The sequence below is a fragment of the Cervus canadensis genome, chromosome 13, assembly GCF_019320065.1.
Source record: "Cervus canadensis isolate Bull #8, Minnesota chromosome 13, ASM1932006v1, whole genome shotgun sequence".
Lineage (NCBI taxonomy): Eukaryota > Metazoa > Chordata > Mammalia > Artiodactyla > Cervidae > Cervus > Cervus canadensis.
This window is the reverse complement of record NC_057398.1, coordinates 30,067,061-30,093,205: the sequence shown is the minus strand read 5'-3', so window position 1 is coordinate 30,093,205 and position 26,145 is coordinate 30,067,061. Positions and strand designations below refer to the sequence as shown.

The 26,145-nt window shown below is 55.4% G+C and overlaps 1 protein-coding gene across 5 annotated transcripts in view; it reads right to left on the bottom strand.

The window, feature by feature from the left end:
• Positions 1–1,615: 1,615 nt before the first annotated feature.
• Positions 1,616–26,145, bottom strand: part of PRDM16 (PR/SET domain 16) — a 338,468-nt gene continuing 313,938 nt past the window's right edge. For 4 of the 5 annotated variants that reach the window (XM_043485212.1, XM_043485213.1, XM_043485214.1 and 1 more), the window contains 7 exons: positions 24,351–24,520; positions 23,566–23,643; positions 17,597–17,766; positions 16,647–16,821; positions 8,853–9,086; positions 7,547–7,721; positions 1,616–6,386 (listed from right to left, as the gene is read on the bottom strand). In XM_043485212.1, the coding sequence (XP_043341147.1) occupies positions 6,252–6,386; positions 7,547–7,721; positions 8,853–9,086; positions 16,647–16,821; positions 17,597–17,766; positions 23,566–23,643; positions 24,351–24,520 (1,137 nt within the window). In that variant the 3' untranslated portion in view covers positions 1,616–6,251. The remainder of the gene's footprint in view (positions 6,387–7,546; positions 7,722–8,852; positions 9,087–16,646; positions 16,822–17,596; positions 17,767–23,565; positions 23,644–24,350; positions 24,521–26,145) is intronic. The other variant, XM_043485215.1, reaches the window with a different exon arrangement.

Genomic DNA, 26,145 nt, shown 5'->3' with positions numbered 1-26,145 from the left:
CTGACGGCAGCCTACCTGGGGAGCTTGGGAGGGCATAATGGGGTGGGCTGGAGACTGTCACTCCATCTTGGTGAATGATTTTTGGAAGTGTGGCCATTCACCAGTTCTGTGATTTGCATCATTTGTCCTCTGAGAATGAAAATTTATTTCTCAAGCCATCCCTGTGCTTGGAACTCCGGGGCAAACCCCACATCTGACCACAAGATTCAGATCTCAGGATGACAGTCACAACAGGGAAGAAATCACCTGAAAATGTTTAACTGCTTCCCCCAACCAGTGCTACCCTGGAGACATGCATACTTGATGGTGCAAAGAAAGTGAAAAGACTCAGTACCCAGATTTGGGCCCAGAGATCTTGTTCCAAGGTCAACTGCAGTTTCTTCCCTCTGGTGGCTATGAGATGCTGCCAATTAGAGGGACTCAGGCCTTGCCCCCTTCTGTTACCTCTCTCAGAGCAGGTCCAGCCCCCTTCAGAGACACTGGAGGTCTCAAGATCCATGTTGAGTGACGGTTCTTACAGCAAACCACCCATCCGTCATCTATCTACCCATCCATCCATCCATTCCCCCCACCTATCATTCATCCATTGTTCCATCCATCCATTCATAGGTGGATCCACCCACCTATCCATCATCCATCCACCCACACATACATCCATACACACATCTACCCATACATTTATCCACCCATCCACCCATCCATCTGTCCATCTACTATCCATCCACCCATCCATCACTCATCCATCCATGCATCCATTATCCATCCATCCATCTATCCATCCATTCACCTATTCATCTATCATCTATTCTTCATTTCTTTGTGCAACCTGACAAATGGGCCCCAAGAAGGAATGCCTGGGTACACAGAAGGAGAGGCTCCCTGGGGGGCTGTGTTTGCTCCTCCTGCAACCTTGGCCTTTGCTCTGCCTTGGTCCATCTGGCCATTGCCGGTGGGTCAGGCTTAGGCCCTGGCTGGGAGCAATGTGTGGGGCAGGCACAGCTGAAGTGGAGGGCTGGCTGGTGGGGAGGTCTGCTCTCAGAGAGGGGAAGATTTGGGGCTGGCCATATAGGATGGGCTTCTCCTCCATCAAGAGGCCCTGGTGAGAGTTCATGGGCATGGGCGCTGGGGGCAGGGACATGCGAGGGTAAGAATACCTGGGGGCAGTTTCATTTGGAGGTAGGCACACCAGTAGGGTGCCATGCCCAGAGGTAGGCCGACCTGGAGATGGACACACCTGAAGGCCACTATGATTGAGAGTAGAAACACCTGGAGGCTGCCGCACCTGGAGGCTGCCACACCTGGGGGCCATACCTAAAGGTCACCTTGTCCTGAGGTGGGCACACTTGGAGGACAGCACAGCTGGAGGCCAGCATGCTGACTGCAAGGCTGTCCCGGGTAGGTGGTGCCCCCTCTGAGCTTGTTCTTTTCTAGAAAACAGGAACAGCAAGGGGACCTGCCCTGGGGGTGGTACAGGAGGATGGCATGAGGGGCTCTCCATCAGGGTTGGTGAGCCTCCCCACCGGCCACGCCCTGACTCTTGAGTCTGTTCTCACCATCCCTCCCCAGCCCTGCGAGGCCTCTGTTCTTCCTGGGTGAACCACGCAGGCACAGAGGCTTAGAAAAGCACACAGATTTATTGCATATCAATCTCATGTATAAATTCATTGTAGCATCGGAAAGATTACATTTGGTATACAGTCCTAGTCTACAGCATCAACCTCAAAATCAGCTTCTCCTAGGCTTCATCTTAAAGACATTTCTCTACACAAGTACATTTGTCTTTATCACAAGCATCATCAAAATGAAATCTGCAGAGTCACTCTCTGAATGATTCCTACACTTGGTGTCTTTTCCTTTCCTTCTCCCACAGCGATTTCCATATTAAGAACTGCGTCTTCCATGTGGGCAGTTCAGGACTCCTAGTCTTGAGGACGCAGACTCTAATCACATATTTAATAAGTGCATCTATGGGATTTTCCTTTTCGTAAAAATTTCACGAACAGACACGATAATGACTACACACGAGCCATGCACAGTTTACTTAGAACAGAAGCAAATTTACAATCGGGGGACGTGGGACATACACCAGCCTCCTTCTCAATGGTTTTTTTTTTTTTTTTTAAAAAAAACATTATGGAGAAAAACCAGACATTTACACTTGATTTCTTTTCAACATTATACAGCTCTAAAAGAAAAAAAAAAGAATAAAGAAAAAAAAAAAACCGAATCATAATGTGACGATGGCGAAGGATGACATGGACGCACAGGTTTGAAGTGTCACCAGCGTATGCGTACGCATGCCCCAAGTTCCGTGTGGACACGGGGCTCAGCTTCCCTCGTTTGGAGGAGAAAGAGGAAGAGAAGTGCGCGGAGAAGAACCTTCAGGATAACTTTGTTCATGAGTGAATTGCACATCTGGAAACATAAGCTGCCTTTTCATTCTATTTTCTTTTACTTTTTTTTTTTCCCACAAGTGGTAATATGAATCCGTGACAGAAAAGAAAGAAAACATAAACACTGGAATGGCAGGAGGAGAGGGACGCTCCTTGGCATCTTGTGAGGACGTCTTAGTCACAGTATCACTCATCGCTACAGAGACATTCATGGCTTTTGAGACCCGGCTGACCTCCACCGGCCAGGAGCAGCTGTGTCCCCGCGTCCCCAGCCGGGAGGGGAGCGAGGTGCCCGGCTCCCCGTCCATTCCCCGCCACCGCCCCAGGCAGCAGTGCGGGGTGCTCTCCCGGGGATGCTGCCCCTGCCCCTCCCAGGACAGCACAGTGAATAAGCTCAGTAGATTTCAGTCACTTGGGCAGTAGTGGGGGGGGCTGGGGGCTGGGGCGCCACAATCCAGTGCTTTGAGGCTTCAGGGCTAACACAAGGGATGTGTGTTTAGGCAAGTGCTTTGCGATTGTTCACTGAGGAAGCAGCCAGGACGCAGAAGGACAAGGGCCCTCAGGGTTTACAGGGCCAAGCAGTGTCTGGGTGGACTGGCCGCACTCTTGGCATTGTATGGGAAGGCCACTAGGGCTGGGCAGTCTCTCAGGCCCACCCCAGTCACTTATCCCCACCCCAGGGTTCCAGGTGGGATGCAGGAATGCACGCTTCTGGGTTCCAACCAGAGGCTTCTGGGTCCCCCTTATGAAGGGCTGGCTGGCCAAAGGGTCAGCAGTCCTGGGGTCCTACCTGCTTGTCCTGGGAATGAAAGGGTTGGGCCCGAGGTGGGGGTTGGGGTCTGAGGGGCAGAAGAGGGAAGGGTGAGGAGACCTCCTTCCGAATTTCCACTTGGGGGTGAGAGTCAGCAGTCCAGAGAGTGAAGTGGACAAGGCTGGAGTGAAGGGTTCCTAGCACACTAGCCCAGTGGGGTTCCTAGTTTACAGCTCTGACTCCGGCCACCAGCCCACAGATGCACTGGTCGGCCAGGCAGCTGCCAGTTGCATCCGTGCCATGAAGCTGGGTTCTCGGAATTCTCCAGCCTGAGCTCCCAGACCCTCTAGGACATCCCCCTGGGTCTGAGCAGGTGGCTGGTGCTGGAGCCTGGGGGGCAGAGAAGACCCGGGGAGGGGCAGCTGACTGTGGTTGGGACAACGCTCAACTTTGAGCCCAGGCTTCATGGACCCACCAGGTGTAGGAAATAAGTGCTCTCTTTATCTGAGGGTCCAAGGACAGAACCCTCCCCGCCACCGAATCTGCCAAATGCTCAGGCTGGAGGACAAACTGGGCTTACTCTAATCATTTTCAAGGGGGACAAAAAACAGGACTTAAAATGTGCAGCCAGGGTTCTTGGGGATGGGGAAGGAAAGAAGGAAAGAGTCAGAGTTTAAGGAGATCCGCTGCAGAGAGCTAACTGTGACTGTCACAGAGAGACCAGAGGTGAATGGAAGGGCCAGGCCGCAGGGAACAGACACTTGGGCCTCTACCTGCCCAAACATCCTGCTTTGGACAGAGAGAGTCAAATCGCAATAAAAAGCACACACCTTATTGTTTAGCAGAAGAAATCATATAATTTGGGTTTACAGAAATGGGGAGGTGGTATCCGAGGTTGATTTTTCAAAGGGGTCCCATCTCGATCGAGGGAGAGTTGGAAATTGCGACACACCAGGTGGGTCCACGGGGGCGGGGGTGGGGTGAAGGATGCTTCTGAGGCGGTGTGAGCGGCTGTGTCTGTAAATCCTTGTGGTTGCGGCTGCGGCCAGCTCCTCTGCCAGCAGCTTCTCCGACTGCCCTGCGGGCCACATTCCAGCCTGTTCCCACGTGGAAGGCGCTCTGAGTCTGGTACCTTGACCGGATCCGGGAAAGGCCAAATCCTTTCGCTAGGATCTGTGGGTCTGTGCACCCTTGGGGATCCCCATCCACAGGTCTCCACCGCGAAGCCAAACCCCCAGTGCCCAGGCGGACGATTGTCTTGGCCTGGAGAGGCTGGACGGTGGGCCGCTCCATGACCGTTTGTATTTTCACACATTTCTTAGGGCAACTTGGGCAGGTATTTTTTCTCTTCTTCTTGGGATGCTAGTCTTCGTTTTTCTTCCAAACAATAAAAGAAATAAATAGAGCACTTGTCTTAAATGCAACTGAAACTCAAATTTAACAAAAACACATGATTGTCTGGAAAACGGGCAGCAGGATTCATTGGGAGGGGGGGGACGTGGGGTATTTGGCACATTAAAAATCGCCCCACTCCCTGGTTATTGATCACACAACACACAACCTTATTTCACGGTTTTGGTCCTTCACTAGATACTTATATTAACATTATTTCTTCACAATAAGAATGTCTAATGCCAAAAATACTGTTAAGGAAGAAATAAAATAAGAAAAGAAATGAATTAGAAAAAATTACAAGTTATATACAGATTAAGGTCAATTCCATCAGGGAAAAAAAAAAAACAACAACAATTATTCGAAATTGGCCCCTATGGGAATAATTTAAAGCCCATCGAGTGGAGAGCAGCCTGGTCCTGGGAGGTGCGGTCCGTCCCCTCCGGGCTGTGCTGTCTTAGCTCTTTGTGGAGGTCGCACCTGGACTCCCGTCCTTCTGGAGCCGGGTCCCGCCCGCCAGGAACCCACACAAAGAGCGAAGTGGCCATTGTGTCCTGGGGTCTTGGGTGAGCATGGAGCTTGGCAGCCTGGAGCAGAGGAGCCTTGGAGTGCACCCCACGGCAGCCCCTATGGGGGGGGGTGCCCACTCCCTTCCCCTTGTCCATCCACAGGGGGGGTGGGTGGGTGCTGGAGATCCCAAGATGACTGGCGGGCCCCGCCTTCTGCAGAATGGTTGAGGGGGAGCCAGAGGGGCCTGGCCACTTCCGCGCTGGGGACCAAGTCTCTGCTCTGACCTCCCCCTGGGTGGGGGCCGCTGGCACGAATCCCATGTCACACAATGACAGGCACATCTCTGAGTCCCAGCCTTGGGCCAGCCCAGGACATCGTATCTGATTCCAGGCACAGTCTCAAACTGCTCCCGGGAGTGGGCTCCGCCCCTCGGTTCTGGGGCCGGGGTGCCCAGAATCATCTTGGCTTTACAAACACAGTCAGGGATAGAAAATCTCTCCATTATCTACAGTATAAAGAACACCCCCAAACGCAGGGCTGGGTCCCAGGCAGGTTTGGGTTTGCAAAGAAGCTGAGATTTCAAAGCAATGCAAAATTACTTTTAAAAAACAATTTGCAAGTCACTTTGTGATTTTTTTTTTTAAAAATACTGTCTATTTTTAAAACCACATGCTTAAATAGACTCTGTCGTCAATAAGATTACCAAAAGGATCATTCTTGTCATTTTCTTTATAAAAATTGTCAGGGCGATTCCCTCCTTAGAGCACGCCCAGATGTCTGTTCCCTCCCCAGATGCCACACGGCACCCGGGAGAGGCCCACCAGCCTCAGTGTGGGGTTCAAACCCCATCCTTGCCCACGGGGTTGACTCTGTGAGGCAGCCCGCAGTGCTGTGCCTGGAGAGTGAGCTGTACCATCTGAAGGCCGTTCTCAAGACTGATGCTTAGAGCGGGTGAAACCCTACGATGGCTCCAAGGATGCCGGGTTCTGAGTTTTCATTGCAAAAATCAGAGTTGGACCATGGAGGGGGAACAGACGCTGAGGAGTAGTCAGACACAGGTGACAAGGTGGGGGGGTCTCCTCAGCTCCAGGCTGCACCGGCTCCCAAGGCCCTTGCCTCCGTCTTCTGCCATGGAGATTTCTGTTGGGAAGTCGGGGACCCTGGTGGCCTCACTTGGACTCTGACCCCAGCCCCTCTCAGGCCGGTCAGAGGTGGTTGATGGGGTTAAAGGCTCCAGACTCTGGTGTGGCTCCTGCGATGTTCAGCCAAGTGTCCAGAGGGCCCTGGGAGGAGGCGTGGAGGGGAGCATCCTCGGAAAGGGACAGCATCATTGCATACGCCTGCAGGAAGGGGAGGGTACACACAGGATAGCAGGTGAGCGGTGCGGGGTGGGTCCTGTAGACCCCAGGCCAGCCCACCCCTTCCCGGCCTCCCACCCCCTCCAGCTGACCTCAGACCCAGAGGTGAGGCAGGGGGCAAAGGTGTAGGGGGCTGGCCTGCAGATGAGGCATCTTTGCAGAGGGCCACTAAGACCCTCAGCCTCTTTGGGGCACATCCTCCCTCACAGGTGCCCCTACATCCCTGGTGATCAGCATGGATTCACAGGCAGGCATGCTCTTCAGGGGGACCAGGGTGCTGGTGGTTACTGCTGAGACCCCATCAGGGACGCGCAGGCCCTGCCTGGTGGGCCCTGTCGGGTGTGGATGACCGTGGTGGTGGCACAGAGCTATTTCAGGGACATGGTGTGCAGCATTTCTGAGCTAAGAGCAGACATGCCTCTGGCCCAGAGCCCAGCTCGGCCCCCAGAGCGCGAGGGGACGGGACCCAGGGCCTCTCAGAGCAGGTGGGGTGCGGGGTGTCCACCCAAGTTCACACTCCGGACAGGATTAGTAAAGAGACGAAGACAGACACGCAGACGGTTTTTGCTCAGACTTGGGTGGGCTGCAGAGAGCTGAGTGGAACCCAAGTCCCTCAGGCTGAAAACAAGCAGGGTCCTGCAGCCCCTAGGCTGAGGGTGAGTCATGCCGGCCAGCCTGTGCCCTGCTGACTCACCATAGTTGCAGCTTGGAGCCCGTGACCCCGACGGGGGAGTGTCCCTCAAGAGGACCCTGGGCTGCCATCACACTCCTGCTTGGGCAGAGGCAGAGGGAGGCCAGTGCCGCCACGAGAACAGCGCTGGTGGACACCGCCCTCTGGGGACGTGAGGGCCAGGACCCACACGTCCAGGAGCACTGCAGGACTCGGGGAGCACCCTTGTGAGGGGCTGGCTCTCGTTCATCTGCCCTCAACCTCTCCCCACCCTTGCTTTCAAGGAAAGGGAGTCATTTGGGGGTCTCTCTAGCCAAAGCAATGGGCATGGGAGAGCTAGAGTCCTGGGTGTCCCCCATGCAGACATGGGATGGCCACAGAGAGAAGGGAGGCGGTCCCTGGTGGGGGAGGCATGGCTGGGGCCTGCCATCCAGCCTGGGGGAGGTCGGGGCAGGCTCTGGTAGGTACCTACCTGGTTCTTAGCCTGCCTGTACAGGGTCTGTTTTAAAGTCTCAGAATCTAAGGTGGAATTAAGCACATCTTTAACTTCAAACGTTTCCTCAGCTGTTCTGCGGAGATCCAGCCCCTTCCCAAAAGTCGGCATCGGCTCCAAAGCTAAGAGACCGCCTGGTGGTTCCTCAACACACCTGCACCAACGACCGAGAGGGGCCTGCTGTCAGCCTGTCTGGCCTTGGCCACCTCTCTGAGGCCCCACGGCCAGCTCTGTGCCTGCATGCACGCCACAGCGTCTCCACGAGCCACATGCACAGGAGACAGACGCATGGACACACAGACACGTGGACGGAAGCCACATGAATACAGGAAAGTAATGGAGGACACAGAGGAGGTCAGTGCATGCACACACATTGCAAGCACAGGCAGGGCGCTGGGTCCCTGGGGACGGAGGACAGGCTGGGAGCGGGGCAGAGGTCTTGGTTCCCGAAATCTGGGTTGTTCTGGGGGGCCCACTCTCAGGGCCCAGACTGGGAGGAAGTGGGCCATCTCTGAAGGGCCCGCAGGATCTTACAGCCACCCCCAGGAGGACCTTGAATGCTGGTTGTGTCACCGGTGCTGAATGTAGGTGGTGAGCAGTGGGGACGCAGCAGGAGAGGCTCTCCTCTGCCAGCTTCCAAAATCACTGGTACTCAATTCCCACCCACAGCCTGCTGGAGGCAGATGTCACTGCTCCTGGTTCTGCAGGGCTGGAGACCACCCATGGGTCCCTGATCAGCTCCTTCTCAGCCTTTGCCTGCCTTGCTCCGCTTCTGGACTGGGTGAAGCATGTGTGTGTGCGCACATGCATACACACATGTGTACAAACATGCATCTGCACATGTGTGCACACACATGCATGTGGACACATGTGTATACATGTGTATACACGTGCCCACATGGGCGAGGGTGTGTATGTAGTTGCATGTGTAGTGTTCACACATGTATGTGTGCATATATGTACACGTGCACACACGTGCACGCATAGGCACATGTGCCTGTGTGTACATGTGCACGTGTCCACATGTGTACGTGTGTGTGTACGTATGTGCACATGTGCATTGTGTGTATGTGTCTGCAGGTATGTGTGCATGTGTGTGTGTGAGTTTCGGGCCTGGTCTCACCCTGACCTGTGCACAGAAGTCCTTGCAGTGGAAACACCTACTGGGGAGAGAGAACCCCGCTGGCAGGGTGGAGGGTGTGGGAGTGAGGTCGCCCCCTCGGTGCTTGCCCGTCTTCCTGCCTGGGGCCCAAGCACTCGGGGCCCACGGAGGGCAAGTGCCCACCTTCGGGTGTGGTCAAAGCCCACGGCCAGGGAGGTGGGTGGCTCCTCATCCTCATCGTCCTCGTAGGTGCCCTGAGGCTCGGGTGTGGGGGATGCTGTGTCGTCCTGGGACTTCCCTGCCAGGCTGTCATCATCCTCCTCCAGCTCCTCCTCCTCCTCCTCCTCCACGTCCTCTGGCTTCCTGATGGCCAGGCCCGGGCACTGGGAGGTGCCATCCAGGTCCTGGACTTCCGGCCTGAAATGACACGGAGGGAGCTGACCACAGATGTCCTGAGGCAGCCACTTGGTTCCAGTGGCTCTGGCTCCCCGCCATGCTTGATGCCCCCAGCCCCCTCTGACAGCAGCCTGCCTTTCTCGGTCACTAGACTCTCAGAGCTGGGGTTCTGAGCGGCTCATCTTTGCCCTCAGCCACTGTTCCGAGTGATTAAAAAAGGGAAGGGCACCTGCCCAGGACCAGGTTGGAGCTGGGCGGGAACTGCTGGGCAGCAGGATCCCGTCATGCTGACGTGGACACTGGGCCACTCAGGGGCTGGCCTGGCGGGCAAGGGGTCCTGGGAGCTGGCACTGGACTTGGGCCCTGCATGAGGGGTGCCCCCAGGGAGGCTCAGAGTGCAGGAAGTGTGTGGCCCTACCCTGATGAGTGCCCACTCTTCCCCACCCACCACGAGGGCATGAGGACCAAGCGGCCCTCCGCAGATGGGGTGTCTGGGACCCGGAGCTCTGGGCCGCGTGGAGTGGGCTATTGTTGGCAATGGAAACCCTCTAGGGTGAGTGTGTTTCCAAGACCGGGCTGTCTCTCCTGCAGCCCAGACCCCTCCCCTCATCCCCAGGGGTCCCTGTAGCTGGGTGCCTTTCCCATTCTGTGCCTCATTATTGAAAAGAGAAAATGAGCTGTGAGGAAGAGCGTGCCCACTCCTTTGAGAAGATGACAATGGCGTTGTTCGGTTCATCTGCAAGTTCATGACCAGGTGCCGTGGCCACACATGGGCTGGGTCCAAGGCCACCTGGGCAGGTGTCCCACACATGGGTGGAGGTGGATGGGGGGCAAAGCACATGCTTCATGAATTGGAGTTCTGAGCCCCCAGATTTCACCCCTTCTGGACCTCACACAGCCCATGGGAGTCCATCCCCTGCTGTTGGGAGAGACTCGGGGTCCTGCTTAAGGTACTAAGGCAAGAGGCGATGTCTTCTCCAAGTGGTCACCATCTCCAAATACAGAGCTGAGTGGACGGGCTGGGAAGCCCCAGGTGGTTCAGTTCTTGGCCACCCCCATCTTCACTTCTCATCTTTCCATGGGAGAGTGTACAGTTGCTGACAGCTGACCTATTCTCCAGGACAGGCAGGACCCTCACATGTCTCCCTTGATGCTGGGCATCAGGCTCATGTCTGTCCACCAGCGGTGAGGACCCCAGAGCCAGGTCCTGCCTCCCTCCCTGGGTCTTGGCAGGTCCCCTTGGGCGGGGTTTGTCATCTCAGAGCCCATGCCCTCCTGGGGAATGTGAGAATAGCCCCCACCCTGAGAGCTGATGGACAGCAAAGGTGGGGATCTTGGGTCAGGGCAAAGCCCTGTGTGTCATTTAATCGAACCTGAGTCCTGTGCATTTGTATATAAGCCCCCTCTGTGGGATCAGCGACCACAAATAAGCAGTTTGTCCTTGCACACTTGCCTCGCCCTGCACAGAAATCTACTCATTCGTGGGAGGCCTGCGTCAAACACTAGCACTCATTGAGGGTGGGGGATGGATATAGCAGGGACAGAGTGGGGAGTCCGGCTGGAGACAGCCTCAGACAGAGAGGAAACCAGGACGAGTGGCCAGGCCTCCAAACAGCTGCCTGGGTGCAGAGTGTCCCCGGGGCCAGCCTAACACAGCACATGGCTGTGGCTCAAACAGCAGGGATCGTCCCTCTCCACTCCAGTCTATTTGTTGTTGTTCAGTTGCTCAGTTGTGTTAGATTCTTTGCGACCCTGTGGACTGCAGCACATCAGGCTTTCCTGTCTTTCACCATCTTCCGGGGTTTGCTCAAACTCATGTCCTTTGAATCAGTAATGCCATCCAAACATCTTGTCCTCTGTTGTCCCCTTCTCCTGCCTTCAATCTTTCCCAGCATCAGGGTCTTTTTCAATGGGTCAGCTCTTTGCATCAGGAGGCCAAAGTATTGGAGCTTCAGCTTCAGCAACAGTTCTTCCAATGAATATTCATGGTTGTTTTCCTTTAGGATTGACTGCTTTGATCTGCTTACTGTCCAACAGTCTCAAGAGTCTTCTACAACACCACAGTTCAAAAGCATCAGTTCTTCAGTGCTCACCTGTTTTATGGTCCAACTCTCAGATCTGTACATGACTACTGGAAAAACCATGGTTTTGACTAGACGGACTTTTGTCAGCAAAGAGATGTCTCTGATTTTGAGTACACTGTTTAGGTTTGTCATTGCTTTTCTCCCAAGGAGTAAGCATCTTTTAATTTCATGGCTGCAGTCACCATCCACAGTGATTTTGGAGCACAAGAAACTAAAGTCTGTCACTGTTTCCATTGTTTCCCCACCTGTTTGCCATTAAGTGATGGGACCAGATGCCGTGATCTTCATTTTTTTGAATGTTGAATTTTAAGCCAGCTTTTTCACTCTCCTCTTTCACCTTAATCAAGAGGCTCTTTAATTCCTCTTTGCTCTTTGCCATAAGGGTAGTTCATCTGCGTATCTGAGGTTATTGATATTTCTCCTGGCAATCTTAATTCCAGCTTGTGCTTCATCCAGCCTGGCATTTTGCATGATGTACTCTGCATATAAGTTAAATAAGTAGGGTGACAATATATTGTCTTGACATACTTCTTTCCCAATTTGGAACCAGTTCATTGTTCCATGTCCAGTTCTAACTGTTGCTTCTTAACATGCATATAGATTTCTTAGGAGGCAGGTAAGGTGGTCTGGTATTTTCAACTCCTGAAGAATTTTCCACAGTTTGTTGTGATCCACACAGTCAAAGGCTTCAGCATAGCCAATGAAGCAGAAGTATATGTTTTCCTAGAATTCTCTAGCTTTTTCTATGATCCAACAGATGTTGGCAATTTGATCTCTGGTTCCTCTACCTTTTCTAAATCTAGCTTGTACATCTGGAAGTTCTTGCTTCACATACTGTTGAAGCCTAGCTTGAAGGATTTTGAGCATTACTTTGCTAGCATGTGAGATGAGTGCAATTGTGTGGTAGTTTGAACATTCTTTGGCATTGCCCTTCTTTGAGATTGGGGTGAAAACTGACCTTTTACAGTTCTGTGGCCACTGCTGAGTTTTCCAAATTTGCTGGCATATTGAGTGCATCACTTTAACAGCATCATCTTTTAGGACTTGAAATAGCTCAGCTGGAATTTCATCACCTCCACTAGCTTTGTTTGTAGCGATGTTTCCTAAGGCTCACTTGACTTCACATTCCAGGATGTCTGGCTCTAGGTGAATGATCAAACCATCCTGGTATCTGGGTCACTAAGATCTTTTTTTGTATAGTTCTTCTGTGTATTCTTGCCACCTCTTCTTAATATCTTCTGCTTCTGTTAGGTCCATACTGTTTCTGTCCTTTATTGTTCCTATATTTGCATGAAATGTTACCTTGGTATCTCTATTTTTCTTGAAGAGATCTCTAGTCTTTCCCGTTCTATTGTTTCCCTCTATTTCTTTGCATTGTTCACTTAAAAACACTTTTTTTTATCTCTCCTTGCTATTCTCTGGAACTCTGCATTCAGATGGATATATCTTTCCTCTTCTCTTTTGCCTTTAGCTTCTCTTCTTTTCTCAGCTATTTGTAAGGCCTCAGACAACCATTTTGACTTTTTGCATTTCTTTTTCTCGGGGATGGTTTTGATTACTGCCTCCTGTACAGTGTCACAAACCTCCATCCATAGTTCTTCAGGCACTCTATCAGATCTGATCCCTTGAATCTATTTGTCACTTCCACTGTATAATCATAAGTGATTTGATTTAGGTCATACTTGAATGACCCTAGTCATTTTCCCTATGTTCTTTAATTTAAGTCTGAATTTGACAATAAGGAGTTCATGATCTGAGGCATAGTCAGCTCCTGATCTTGTTTTTGCTGACTGTATAGAGCTTCTCCATCTTTGGCCACAAAGAATATAATCAACCTGATTTTGGTTTGACCATCTGGTGATGTCATGTGTTGGAAAAGGGTGTTTGCTATGACCAGTACGTTCTCTTGGCAAAACTGTTAGCCTTTGCCCTGCTTCATTTTGTACTCCAAGGCCAAGCTTGCCTGTTATTCCAGGTATCTCTTGACTTCCTACTTTTGCATTCCAGACCCCTATGATGAAGGACATCTTTTTCTTGGTGTTAGTTCTAGAAGGTCTTGTAGGTCATCATAGAACTGTTCAACTCCAGCTTCTTCAGCATTAGTGATTGGGGCACAGCCTTGGATTACTATGATATGGAATGGTTTGCCCTGGAAATGAACAGAGATCATTCTGTCGTTTTTGAGATTGCACCCAAGCACTGCATTCTGGACTCTTTTGTTGACTATGAGGGCTACTTCATTTCTTCTAAGGGCTTCTTGCCCATAGTAGTAGATATAATGGTCATCTGAACTAAATTCACCCATTTCGGTTCATTTTAGTTCACTGATTCCTAAAATGTTGGTGTTCACTCTTGCCATCTGCTTGACCACTCCAATTTACCTGGATTTATGGACCTAACGTTAATTCCAGGTTCCTGTGCAATATTGTTCTTTACTGCCTCCGACTTTATTTCCATCACCAGTCATATCCACAACTGGGCGTTATTTTTGCTTTGGCCCTGTCTCTTTATTCTTTCTGAAACTATTTCTCCATTCTTCTCCAGTAGCATATTGGGCACCTACCGACCTGGGGAGTTCATCTTTCAGGGTCATATCTTTTTGCCTTTTCATGCTGTTCATGGGGTTCTAAGGCAATAATACTGAAGTGGTTTGCCATTCCCTTCTCCAGTGACCACATTTTGTCAGAACTCTCCACCATGACCCGTCCCTCTTGGGTGGCCCTACACAGCATGGCTCATAGTTTCATTGAGTTAGGCAAAGCTGTGGTCCATGTGATCAATTTGGTTAGTTTTCTGTGACTGTGGTTTTCATTCTGTCTGCCCTCTGATGGATGAGGATAAGAGGCTTGTAGAAGCTTCCTGATGGGAGGGACTAGCTGTGGGGAATACTGGGTCTTGTTCTGGTGGGCAAGGCCATGATCAGTAAGTCTTTAATCCAATTTTCTGCTGATGGATGGGGCTGTGTTCCCTCCTTGTAGTTTGGCCCGAGGCCAGACTATGGTAGGGGTAATAGTGGCTATGGCAACCTCCTTCAAAAGGACCTATGCAGGCATGCCAGGGCTCCCCGGACTGTTGTAGTCAGTGCCCCTGACCCTGCAGCAGGCCACTGTTGACCCATACCTCTGCCAGAGATTCCCAAGCACACACAGGTAAGTCGGGCTCAGCCTCTTATAGATGCCCCAGATGCAGGTGTCTCAGGGCCGGTGACTCCTCCCAGCCCCTTCCCTGGACTCTGGTGCTTGGCTGGTGATCCCTGGGGCTCCTCTGCTTGTGGACACATCACCCGCTCTGCTTCACCTTCACATGGTGCCTCCCATGCATCCATGTCCAAATGTCCCCATTTTCTTTTTCTAAAAAAGTCTATTTACTTTTGGCTATGCTGGGTCTTCACTGCTGCATGGGCTTTCTCTAGTTGCCGTGAGCTGGGGTTACTCTCTAGTTGCAGGGCATGGGTTTTGCATTGTGGGGGCTTCTCAATGGAGCCCAGGCTCTAGGGTGTGCAGGTTTCAGGAGTTGTGGCTTTGTTGCCTTGAGGCCTGCGGGATCTTCCCAGACCAGGAATCAAACCCACGTCCCTTGCATTGGCAGGTGGATTCCCAGCCACTGGACCACTAGAGAAATCCCAAATGTCTCCCTTTTCTAAGGACACCAATCCTATCGGATATGGGCCACCTGACTTCAGAATATCGTAACTAATTACACCTGAGAAGATCTTATTTCCAAATCAGGTCACTCTGAGGGGCTGGAGGTTAGGATGTCAACAGAGGAATTTGGGGAGGGAACAGAGTTTGGCCCAGGGGTTTCTGGGATCAGGAAGCCTGGCAGGCCCTGAGTTATAATGGACTGTCAAGAAAAGACTACTGGTTCTGGATGGTGTTAACACTGGGCCCCAACAGAACTGCCAGCATCCTAGAACTTTCTGCATATTAGCTGACAAACATCAACCGTCAACATGGTCCCACTTCTGACAATGATGTGGGGGCACCTCCAGTGGGGAGAGGCCGTCCGAGGGCCTGGTCTGTGGGCTGGCTCTGCCCTGGGCTTTCTGAGGGGTGTGGGGCCGGTGTCTGAGTCTCACTCACTGTCCCCACCTCTGGGGCCTTGGCTGAAATGCTGCTCTGTGGGGTCAGGGTGGTGCCAGCCCCTCTTCCCTCTGGGGACACCCCATCTTTCCTGGTGGCTCTCCTGGGGTGTCCTCTGTATGGCTGAGAGCTGGGCCTGCCACTCAGGGACAGCGCTGGGGGGCTGTCCACCCCAGGGAGGATGCCCCTGGCATGTCCTTGTCAGCTCCCCGTCTGGCTCTGCCCTGGGCACAGGGGTCCACAGCTCAGGGGAGGCTTTATCAGCCTCATGGCCTGAGTCCTGGATGCTCAGGTTCATGACTTACTCTGAAGGTGGAGACCTCAGAGCTTGAACCATGGATGGCTCTCAGAGGCAGCCCAGAGTGCTGCCAGAATGAAGCTCGCCACGCTGGGCGCAGATGGCAGGGCTGGGCTCCCACTAGACCATCACACGTGACTAGAGCCAGGGATGGACCCAGGCACTTGGTTGGCCGCCCCCTGATATCAAGGTCTTTGGTGCCTGGCAGGGTGGGGCTCTGGTACATGCAGCCCACGGCCAGCCTCTCCCATGTCCCCTCCTCTGAGCCCACCCAGGCACCAGGTGGGATCACCTTCCTGGACATGGATTTAAGACTCAGAAGAACCAGAAACAGCCTGAGCGCCAAGCCCATGTGCCCGCTTGTGGATTCTGAAGGTCTGCTCAGTGCTCCTGCTCTGCCTCAGGAATCCCAGGGGTGAAGGAGATGCAGCCCACCTGCGGGGAGCAGACAGGCCCCTGGGAAGCCGGGTGTCCTGGGTGGGAGGGCACTGGGCCCTGGGCTGGCAGCCCACCCATGGACAGAAGGGTTGGAGTCAGGTGCCCAGTCCTCGGGGCCTCATTTCCTATGCAGAAGCAGGGGAGCATGTCCCTAAGCACTAGGAGTCCAGTGTCTCTGAGTCTCTCTGCCTCTGAGGCTTGGATCAAGGGAATGTGTTACAGCCTCTACATCTTAGGATCCCAGTTCTTCCATTTTCCTGCCTGTGTGTGTGTTTAAAGGAGCAGCACTCTTGCTAGAAACCGTTCGTGTATCAAATTGAATGAGTCTGTCCTGGAGTTCAGAGGCATGGTGGATCTCACAAAAGAAGCCCTCAGCTGGATGATGTCTCGCTGCACGTGTTAACACTGCAGGCCAAACCGTGCATTGAGGCCCGTGTGCTGGTGGCACCGAGCGTGTGACACCCGCCATCCGGCCGGGGTGCTTGTTCTCTGTAGATGCAGAGAGCTGAGGCAGGGGGGTGGTGGGTGGGAAGGGAGCCAGCTGCAGAACCTGCAGGCCTCGCCTTCTGCTGTGGGCCTGGGGTCTCTGGTGCTATGGTGGGGGCCTGCTGTGAGCATGACCATACAGGGAACCACATAGAGTCCAGACCTTCCTGGGACCCTGGGATGTGTTTCTTACCGTTTGTCTGTTCGTGTTGATGCTTGGTTCATCTCACTGTTGGCAATAAAGTTTCTGATTTCAGAGAAATAGGAGTCTTCCTTCTCATCTAAAAGTGCGTGGTTGTCCGACTCGGAGGTGGGGGAGGAGGCGCTGGTCCCCAGGTGGTTGGTGAGGACCCCCGCATGCTGGCTCACTGCGGGGAGGGGGGAGCATCAGAGGAGGGTACCCCTTGGCTGCACCCCGCCCTCTGTGGCACAGCGGGAGGGGACAGGTGGCTGGAGGGGTGCACATGTGGGGCACTCTTAGGGAACACCCCCTTAGGGAAACCTGAGGGTACAAGGTTCCCCTGAGTGAAGATGGCTTGAGGGGTTTCTGCAAACTTTCCCCTAGGACTAGCCTGTGTGCCCCCTCCTCTGCCCTCCTCTCTCCACCCTGCTCCCCGCCCCCACCCATCATCCCCATCCTCCAGGTCCCCCTCCTCATTCCCAGCACCCCGCCCCACCCATCACCCCATCCTCCAGGCCCCCCTCACCCATCTTCAGCATCCCACCTCTGCGACCTGTCACCCGCATCCTTCCAGGTCCCCGTCTCCCTGCTCTCAGCACACCCCGACCCGTCACCCCATCCTTCAGGCCTCCCACCCTGCTCCCCGCCCCCCACCCGTCACCCCCGTCCTCCAGGCACCCCCCTGCCCCCAGCACCCCTCGCCCGTGGCCCGTCACCCCGTCCCCCAGGCCCCCCAGGCCCCGCACCCCTCGCCCGTGGCCCGTCACCCCGTCCCCCAGGCCCCCAGGCCCCGCAAGCCACTCGCCCGTGGCCCGTCAACCCGTCCGCCCAGGCCCCCAGGCCCGCAGCCCTCGCCCGTGGCCCGTCACCCCGCCCCCAGGCCCCGCAGGCCCCGCCCGTGGCCCGTCACCCCGCCCCCAGGCCCCGCACCCTCCTCCACGGCCCCGCCCCCGCGCCCCCACCTGGCGCGTGCTCGTGCTCGTGTTTCTTCAGGTGCCTGTCCAGGTTGGTCTGCTGCCCGAAGCAGCGGTTGCACAGGTGGCACTTGAAGGGCTTCTCCTTGTTGTGGATGTTCCGCACGTGCCGCTGGAGGTTGGAGGAGATGCTGAAGGAGCGGTCGCAGTACTTACACCTGGAAGACACGGCGCCTCAGCGGAGCCCCTGCCCACACAGCCTCCCTGAGGCCCCTGGACCACGGCGGAGAGCTGGAAGGCGGTCCCAGCCAAGTGTCCCTGGAAGCAGGTGTCCCCCGCATCCCTGACTCTGGGCGGCGGATGCTGTGGGACTGTGCCCTGAGCTGGCGGAGGGGACCACTGGGGCTTGTGCCCTGGGGTGGGCAGCACCAGGACTCTCTGGTGTCTCCTGGCATCTCTCCCCTCTCTGCTGTCCTGCCCGCCCAGCGCAGGGTCCACAGCAGAGGGTGGCGTGCTCCCAGCAGCCTCAAGGGGGCGGCTGAGCACCAGGAAAGATGCTCCCAGCAGATTTTTCCGGAAGGGAGCCCAGACCCGCTGCCTGCAGCTTTCCTCCCTGGCAGACAGACCCCTACTCTGGCCTGGTCCCAACTCCTCTTAAAGGGTCCTCAAGCAGACCCATTGCCCTTGGGGACTCAGCTTGCCAATCCACTAGCAGGCTGCAGGGCCACACCAACCCTCCTCTGCCCCAGGTTGATGGGGGCTCCCAGCCTCGCTCCGTCAGATGGCCTCTTGCCCACAGACCCCTTTGGTGGAGGTGCCCCCAGAACTGTGCATTTGGTTTATCTTAGTGCCCTCCCAGGGGCATCTGCTGCCAGGCTGCATGGCACACTTGGGAGGTGAAAAAAGACACGCTTTCCTCAGATGCTTCGGTTGTTGGAGTATCATGACACAGAGTTTATCAGAGCAAAGCACGAAGTTGCCACAAGGGGCAATATGAGATGTCTGGTGTGTGTAGGGTCCCTGTGGGTGTGGGGCCTCTCCCAGAGCAGAGGAGGGAGGGAAGGTGTCCCCCAGGTTACCACAGGGGACCAACAGTGAGGGCCTGAGGGATACCAGTACCAAGAAGCAAGAACCAGAGAGAGGGTGGGGCGCGGGGGACTGAGGACCCACGGCACAACTCTGCAGAGAGGGTTCCTCCCATCGCAGGGGTCCAGGCCGTCACCATTGGCCGGCCACTCCCACCCACCCAGCATGTCCAGCGGGGCCACGGCAGGAGGACTCCGGCTCTGAGTCTCCAGTCACACCTGTGTGTCAGTCTGCTCATGCACACATGTGGGGCTATATGTGCATGCTTACAGGTAAATGTGTGGTAGGTGTGCACATGTGTTGGTGGGTACACTCGTATGCTCCTGGTCTCAGAACTTCTCCAGGGATGCCCCTCCAAGGCTCAGAGGCACAGGAGCACTGAGATATCCATCCCTGAGCTCAGCTATTTCCCTGTTTTGGGAACAGGCTCCCGTGGAATGACAAGCAGAGAGGCGAGCACGGCAGAGCACTGACCAGGCAGGCCCTTCTATGTGGCCAGTGTGGCGGGGCAGGGCTTGGGAGACTAAGTCCACTCAGAGGGTGTGGCTGGGAGGTGCGGGGACCTATCCTGAGGACACAGCCTGGCATTCCTGCGGGGGCTGGTGGCTGTGCTCCAGCACAGCATAGTGGTCACGAGCACTCAGTCATGTGGACGGGGACATGTTTGAGGACACTCTGGGGCCCTGGCCTCTCACCCCAGTGCCGCCCGCCCACTTAGGAGGCGCTGGCCTGACACTTGACATTCAGAAGCTGGCCCTGCCCAGGGAGTCTGGGCAAACCCAGTATCCCTGGGTCCCTGAGACAGGAAGCTTGACACCTCTCGGCTGGCCGCTGGGGCCTGGGGCTGAGCTTTTTCTGCTCAAAGCTGGTGGCAGCTCTCTGTGGTGGGAGGGTGAGAGCCCCCAAATTCCCACCCCTACCTGTGGGTGGCTTCCCCCTACCCGTAGGGCTTCAATGGTGGCTCAGACGGTAAAGAATCTGCCTGTAACGCAGGAAACCTAGGTTTGATCCCTGGGTTGGGAAGATCCCCTGGAGGAGGAAATGGTAACCCACTCCAGTATTCTTGCCTGGAGAATCCCTATGGACAGAGGAGCTTGGTGGGCTATAGTCCACTGGATCACAAAGAGTTGGACACCACTGAGTGACTAACACTTTCACCCAGGGGATAACACTTGTGGGACGGGCCCCGCTTGGAGGAGCCCAGACTGCTCCCCTGATGTGATTCTGGGACTTCATTTACTCAGTCCCCGAGGCTTCCAGATGCTGCCTGAGGCCAGACTCATGCTGGCTGCCTCCACAGCAGATGGGCTAAGAGCTGCCCATGATCCATGCACTAGCCCCCCCAAGTTCCTTCCAGCCACCCCTGTGGCCCTGGGGCTGGCCTGCTGGGCCAGCTGAGCTGCCACCGGGACCCCGGGAGCCCCTAGGACGTGGGGCCTCAGACCTCCCACAGCCACGTAACATTCAGCAGCCTCGACTTGGACCTACGTCCCAGTTGCCGGCACCAGGAGGGTGGCTGTCTTGTCTTTTTCAGCCGGGGTGACGGAGCAGTGGGACCGGGGCTTAAAACCCGCTCCCCGCTGGGCTGAGCAGAGATGCTCACATGTGCTCTGACCCAGCGACTCCCTCTCAATAGTCCAGGAAGGAGGACTTTTATATCCCTGCCTGCACCGTCTTGCTCCTCAACTCTGCCCCCAACACACCCTCAAACCCACAGAAACCCTCACCCCCCAGTGCTGCCAGGCTCGCCTATAGGGCAAGTACAAGGCCAAGCTGGCCCCAGCCCATCCAACAGCCTTCCCACAGGCTGCATGGGGTGCCTGCCTTGGTCTACATGGATATCTGCACACTCAGCTTTCCTTTCCTGTGTCCCTCTGTGAGCGGCCGTGCAGCATCTCGGAGCAGTGGGGCCGCTGAGTGAGAAACAGGACTGGAGGAGGAGCTCGGTCACCGGCCTGAGCACCGTCACTCCCCAACCTCGGCTGGCGGGAGGGGCCGGGAGAGCAGCCACGTGTTCAGTTTGGTCACAGGGTTCTGAATCTGGCCCTCTCCTGGTTCTAATCTAAATAAATGGCCCAGAGAAGTGCATCTGAAATTTAGGGGACTGGTGAGCCCAGGGCTGCGAGGGAGCAGGGCTCTCGGAGCAGCTGGAATTTGCGTTGTAAATAAGCTGACAAGTGGCTAGTGAAATTTATGGCTGTGCCATATAAAATAGCACACCATCGCACTCCAACAGGAATGGGCGAGCAGAGACTGGCCAGCCGAGGCAGCGGGCAGTCAGGGGACCTTGCTGTGACCGCGTCTGCTCCCGTTCTGGGAAAGCCAGCGGTGTTGAAGACACAGTGCTGAGGAGGGAGAGTGAAATGGCCCCTGGGGGGTGGCTGTGTCCACTCTGGGACTTAGTGGAACCACACCAGCCACCAGAGAGAGAAAGGCTTTAGGTAACTGTAAAAACCAGGAAAGGAAAGAAAGAAGAGATTTTGTAGCCCTGTGCTGTGTGTTTATTTGCTCAGTTCTGTCCGATTATTTGCGACCCAATGGACTGTGGCCTGCCAGGCTCCTCTGTTCATGGGGATTCTGAGGCAAGAATACTGGAGTGGGTTGCCATGCCCCCCTCCAGGGTATCTTCCCAACCCAGGGATGGAACCCAGGTCTCTCATATTGCAGGTGGATTCTTTACCATCTGAGTCACCAGGGAAGCCCAAGAATACTGGAGTGGGTAGCCTATCCCTCCTCCAGCAGATCTTCCCGACCCAGGAATCGAACCGGGGTCTCCTGCATTGCAGGCAGATTCTTTACCAGCTGAGCTACCAAGGAAGCCCTTTGTAACCCAGGCTTAACAATAAAATGAACAAAGACCAGACACATATGTGCCACCCTGGTAACAGGACCTTGCTGGGCGCATGGACTCAACACAGCTAGCAGGATGGGGAGCTGTGGCGGAAACGATCTGCAGATGGGGGAGGTGAGCATCCTTAGAGCCGGAGTCCCAGGTCCCACCAGGAGCCCACAGCCAGCCCACGGGCATCCAGAGTGGGACTCAAGACCCCCCACCCACCTATGGGCAGCAGCTGGAGGGACCCCTGGACAGGCTGCCAGGACAGAGGAAGCAGCCCCCCTCCTTCCCACATCTCAACAAGCCCTACGTGCTGGAGCTTGAAAAAACATCATCAACTGCTCCTCGTCTCCCAGCCCCACTCAAAGATGTCTAAACTAGGACACCGGCCCAGCCGGGCAGAGGTTTGTCACACTAAGGGGTCTGTCCTTCTCTTGCTTGTGGGGGCACCCACCCACCAGCCGGGCCTCCGTGGGCACACACGCAGTGCACACATGTGGGGTACAGACAGGCGGCAGTGGTTTTCATTGGCGTCACTGGGGTGACCTGGCCTGTGCCAGCACTGGCCTTCTGTGGATGGACTTGCATTTTCCTTCCACCAACTGAAGCCCCTCCAATTCCCAAAGTGAGGCCAGATGCCCCAGTGACGTCACAAGACAGGCCCACACCCCGAACTCCTCATTGTGGGGCTGCCTTGAGCTAGATACGGTCAGGATTTGCAATGCCAACTTTCAAAGCAATTATTGTTACTCGCGTCGAAACTCACAGATTGAAAGAGCAAAAGAAATCAATGATAATTAAATCCTTCTATAAACATGGACCTGAACCCCTAGGGGCTCTTATATGCAACCCTGTCCAGAAGTTGGTTCTCCTTACGGAAACACACCCGGCTCCTTGTCCGGGAGAGAAGCAGGCTAAGCCTTTGTTAAGTTGTAAGTCACTTTTGGAGGGGAACGGGGCAGGGGGCTGTGTGCTGGGGGCCAGCTGAGGGCACTGAGCAGATGACTGGTGAGTGACATGAGCTGACGCTTACCTGGCTGGGACAGGGCCTGGGGGCTGTGATGCCTGCAGGAGCCCCTGGGGTTGCCCTGCCCAGAGATGGGGATACACCCTCACTCTCCTGGACCCATGGGTCACTCCCAGCTGTGTGCCCAGAGGACAGAAACCTGATGCTGCCCACTTAAAACAACATCAGACCCCTTGCTCCCGACGGCCGCTGTCTACCAGACAGCCCAGGATATCGTCCTGACATTGGGACCAGCATCCCCCAATTTGTCTCAAGGTCTCCATCCCCTGGGACTCCTGGGGCCCCGAAAGCCAGGATGTTATCCTCAGCTCTTTTCTTGCCCGACAAATGCCCTAGGCACCAAGGGACAAGGCCAGAATGGTCGGCAAGCATGACCGTGAGCTTGGACCCTGGCAAGTTAGGGGCATCTCTGAGCTTGGGGCTCCAAGGCTTTGAAATGGGGTGATGCCCCCACCAGTTGTGAACATGAAATGTAGAGGCTCTCACAGCCCCCACACGCTTGCAGCCACATTCTGCAGGGAGGGGACGAGGCACCGAGGAGCGAGGTGAGGGCAGGCAGGGCTCCCGTCCAGGGTGGTCGGGGCCACCTAGGTGAATCCTCAGGACGCCCCCAGCTTGGGTAGGATCCAAGTTTGCATGGGGCTCCTTCTCTGAGACCAGCCCACCCTGCCTGAGGGGCTCACCCTGGTCCCGTGCCCAGGCTGAGGTCAGCAATGGCCAGTGGTCGTGGGGAGGTGAGTGGAGGTGGGCTGGGTGGCGGTGACGCTGAGGCTCCCCCTCCATACAGACCACCCCTGGGCCTGGCTTCATTCTCCAGTTGACACCCCAGTGGCAGGAGAGAGGGCTGCTCCCAGACACCCTCCGAAGTCAGTGGGCAGGAACCTTCCAGAAGCCTGATCTTTACAATATCCCCAGGTGCGTGAGGGCTGAGCGGCCAGGACACAGCCACCCAGTGAGTGACCTGGAGCAAGGTCAAGCATTGCTCCCACCCGCTGCCCGTCCCATGGCAGGGGAAGGGGAGGTCTGCCACGAGTCTGCCTCCCCCACCCCAACTGGGCGGGCTCCTACCTGTATGGCTGCTCCCCGGTGTGCGTCCTCAGGTGTCTCGTGAGGTTTGCTGACCGGGGGAAGATCTTGCCACAGTACCTGGGGGGCGGCGGTGGGGGAGGGATCCGTCAGGCAGGCGCTTTGCCATAGACGCGGGCACCCAGGTATTTTCTGGTGCTGTTTCTCCCACACACTGGGCTACCATGCCAGACCCTGGTTGAGACTGAGCTTTTTTCCTGGAAGTGCAGCTTCATGGGCCCATGTGGCACCTGTGGCCACCTCGCTGGGGTGCCACTGCACACCCTGGATTTCAGTCTCTCCTTGGCCTCGGGGCCCAGCTGAGTGTCACAGAGAGGCTGGACACACACCACTGGGCAGCCGACGCTGGCCCACGCCCGCCCGCTTAGGGCCGTGCCCCTGCCCCAGGCAGTTTCTCGGTCCCTAGCCCGGCCTGCACAGGCTTGCGCAGCCAGGGACAGGCTGTCTCTCCCTAGCGCTGGGCTTCCCACCACCCCCAGAGCTGGGGTTAAACATGGACCAGCAGCCTTAGCTTCCGGCTTGGAAATTCCAACCTGCTGGCCAAGGCTGCATTTTCTTGTGTTCACTGGAGCACAGCTTGGTGGGGGGACATGTGGATATTTTCAGGGAATGACCTCAAGGGGACAATGGCTGGTGGGTAGCCGGTGGGCTACCATGCCAGACCCTGGTTGAGACTGAGCTTTTTTCCTGGAAGTGCAGCTTCATGGGCCCATGTGGCACCTGTGGCCACCTCGCTGGGGCTGCCCCAGGGGCTCACCGCATCTCACCTGCACGTGTATCGCTCCTTGCCCTTCCTGAGGATGGGGTCTGAGAGCGTCGGGGGCGGGGACCGGAAGTTGAAGGGGTGGTGTGGGAGGGGCTGCAGGGAGCTGCCAGAGTCCACCTTCATGGCCGCGAAGCTCTCCAACTTCTCCGTCATGGTCTCAATGGCTGACATCTGTTGGCAGGAGAGAGAGAGAGGCCATGGGGCTCCCCTGCACCCCCCGTCTTGATGCACCTGGACCCACCCTCACACCTGGGAATCCTGGATGACTGAGCATGGGTCATGGACAAGCAGGCTATCATTGGAAACAGTGACCTTCTTCTTGGCCACTGGACTGGGTTATTTCACTTTCTGCAGCCAGCCCTGCTCTGGTCCTTGCTTGGAACCCTGTCACAGTCCAGGGTCCAGGCTGGGGGAGCTGCAGCTGACCATCACCTGCCAGCCCCCTGGCGAAGCAGGTCATTGACAGTTATGATCACAGAGCGCCTTACTTTGAAACCAGCCAGCAAGCCCTGCTGGCTTGATCCCTGGCTAGCACTCCTAATGGCTAATTTGGGCTGAAGACAGAATTATACTCTTTTTTGTTCATTTTTTTGAGTGGTCAAAAAATTTAGTTAGTGTTGGTCGTTCAGTCTTGTCTAACTCTGCAACCTCATGGACCGCAGCCTGCCAGGCTCCTCTGTCCATGGGATTTTCCAGGGAAGACTGCTGGAGTGGGTTGTCATTTCCTTCTCTAGAGGATCTTCCCAACCTGGGATCGAACCCAGATATCCCACATTACAACCAGATTCTTTACTGAGCTACCAGTGAAGTGAAGTGAAGTCACTCGGTCATGTCCGAGTCGCTCAGTCATGTCTGATTCTTTGCGACCCCATGGACTGTAGCCTACCAGGCTCCTCTGTCCATGGGATTTTCCAGGCAAGAGTACTGGAGTGGGCTGCTATTTCCTTCTCCAGGGGGTCTTCCCAACCCAGGGATTGAACCCGGGTCTCCTGCATTGTAGTAAGATGCTTTACCATCTGAGCCATCTGGGAAGTCAAGCTACCAGAGAAATCCCCAAAATTAAGATAGCTATCTGAATCTCAGATTAAAAGATGACTCATAAACCTGAAACACCACCACCACCTAGTGACAGCAGGCCATAACTGCAGGCAAAGTGCTAAAAAGAAATTCAATAGTGTAAGAATGGACTCCCCCATGGGAAGCCAAAGCCAACTGACGCGGCACAGGATGTGGCGACATGGACTGGAGGGGCTGCCTGTCTGCTCCTTGGAGATACCAAGGGCTTGCCTGGGGAGGAGAAGGGAGCTGCTTTCTCCTGGCATTGCTCATTTCACTTGGTGGGCAGGGTTCTGACTACAATCCTGTGCCTGCCTTGGGGCTGGGGGACAGAGGCAGGGAGGGGGCTGCACAGGCCTTAGCAGCACTTCTCCTCTCTGCCTGAGACTGCCTGCTGCAAGCCAGGCCCTGTGGGAGGTTGGGATGAAACTGAGAAAGAAAGAGTTTTCATTGTGTCTGGAGTCCCTCAGGGTTTAGGCTGGGGAACAACTGAATGGTTTCGGTAAGACACCAGAAAGGGGTTAACAAACAGAAGATGGGGTCCATCCTATGGCTGAGGCCCACCTCAGACCATTTCATTAGGGGACTTACTAGAGACCTCTCCCACCCCCACCCCCACCCCCCACTCTGGGCTCAGGGGCAGGCAGCAGGGGTGGCTGGTTGAGGGAGCGGGCAGCAGAGACAATGGGCAGCCGGCCCCCTGCCAGGCCCCTCTTCCTCAGGCCTGGGAGGGTCCAGCC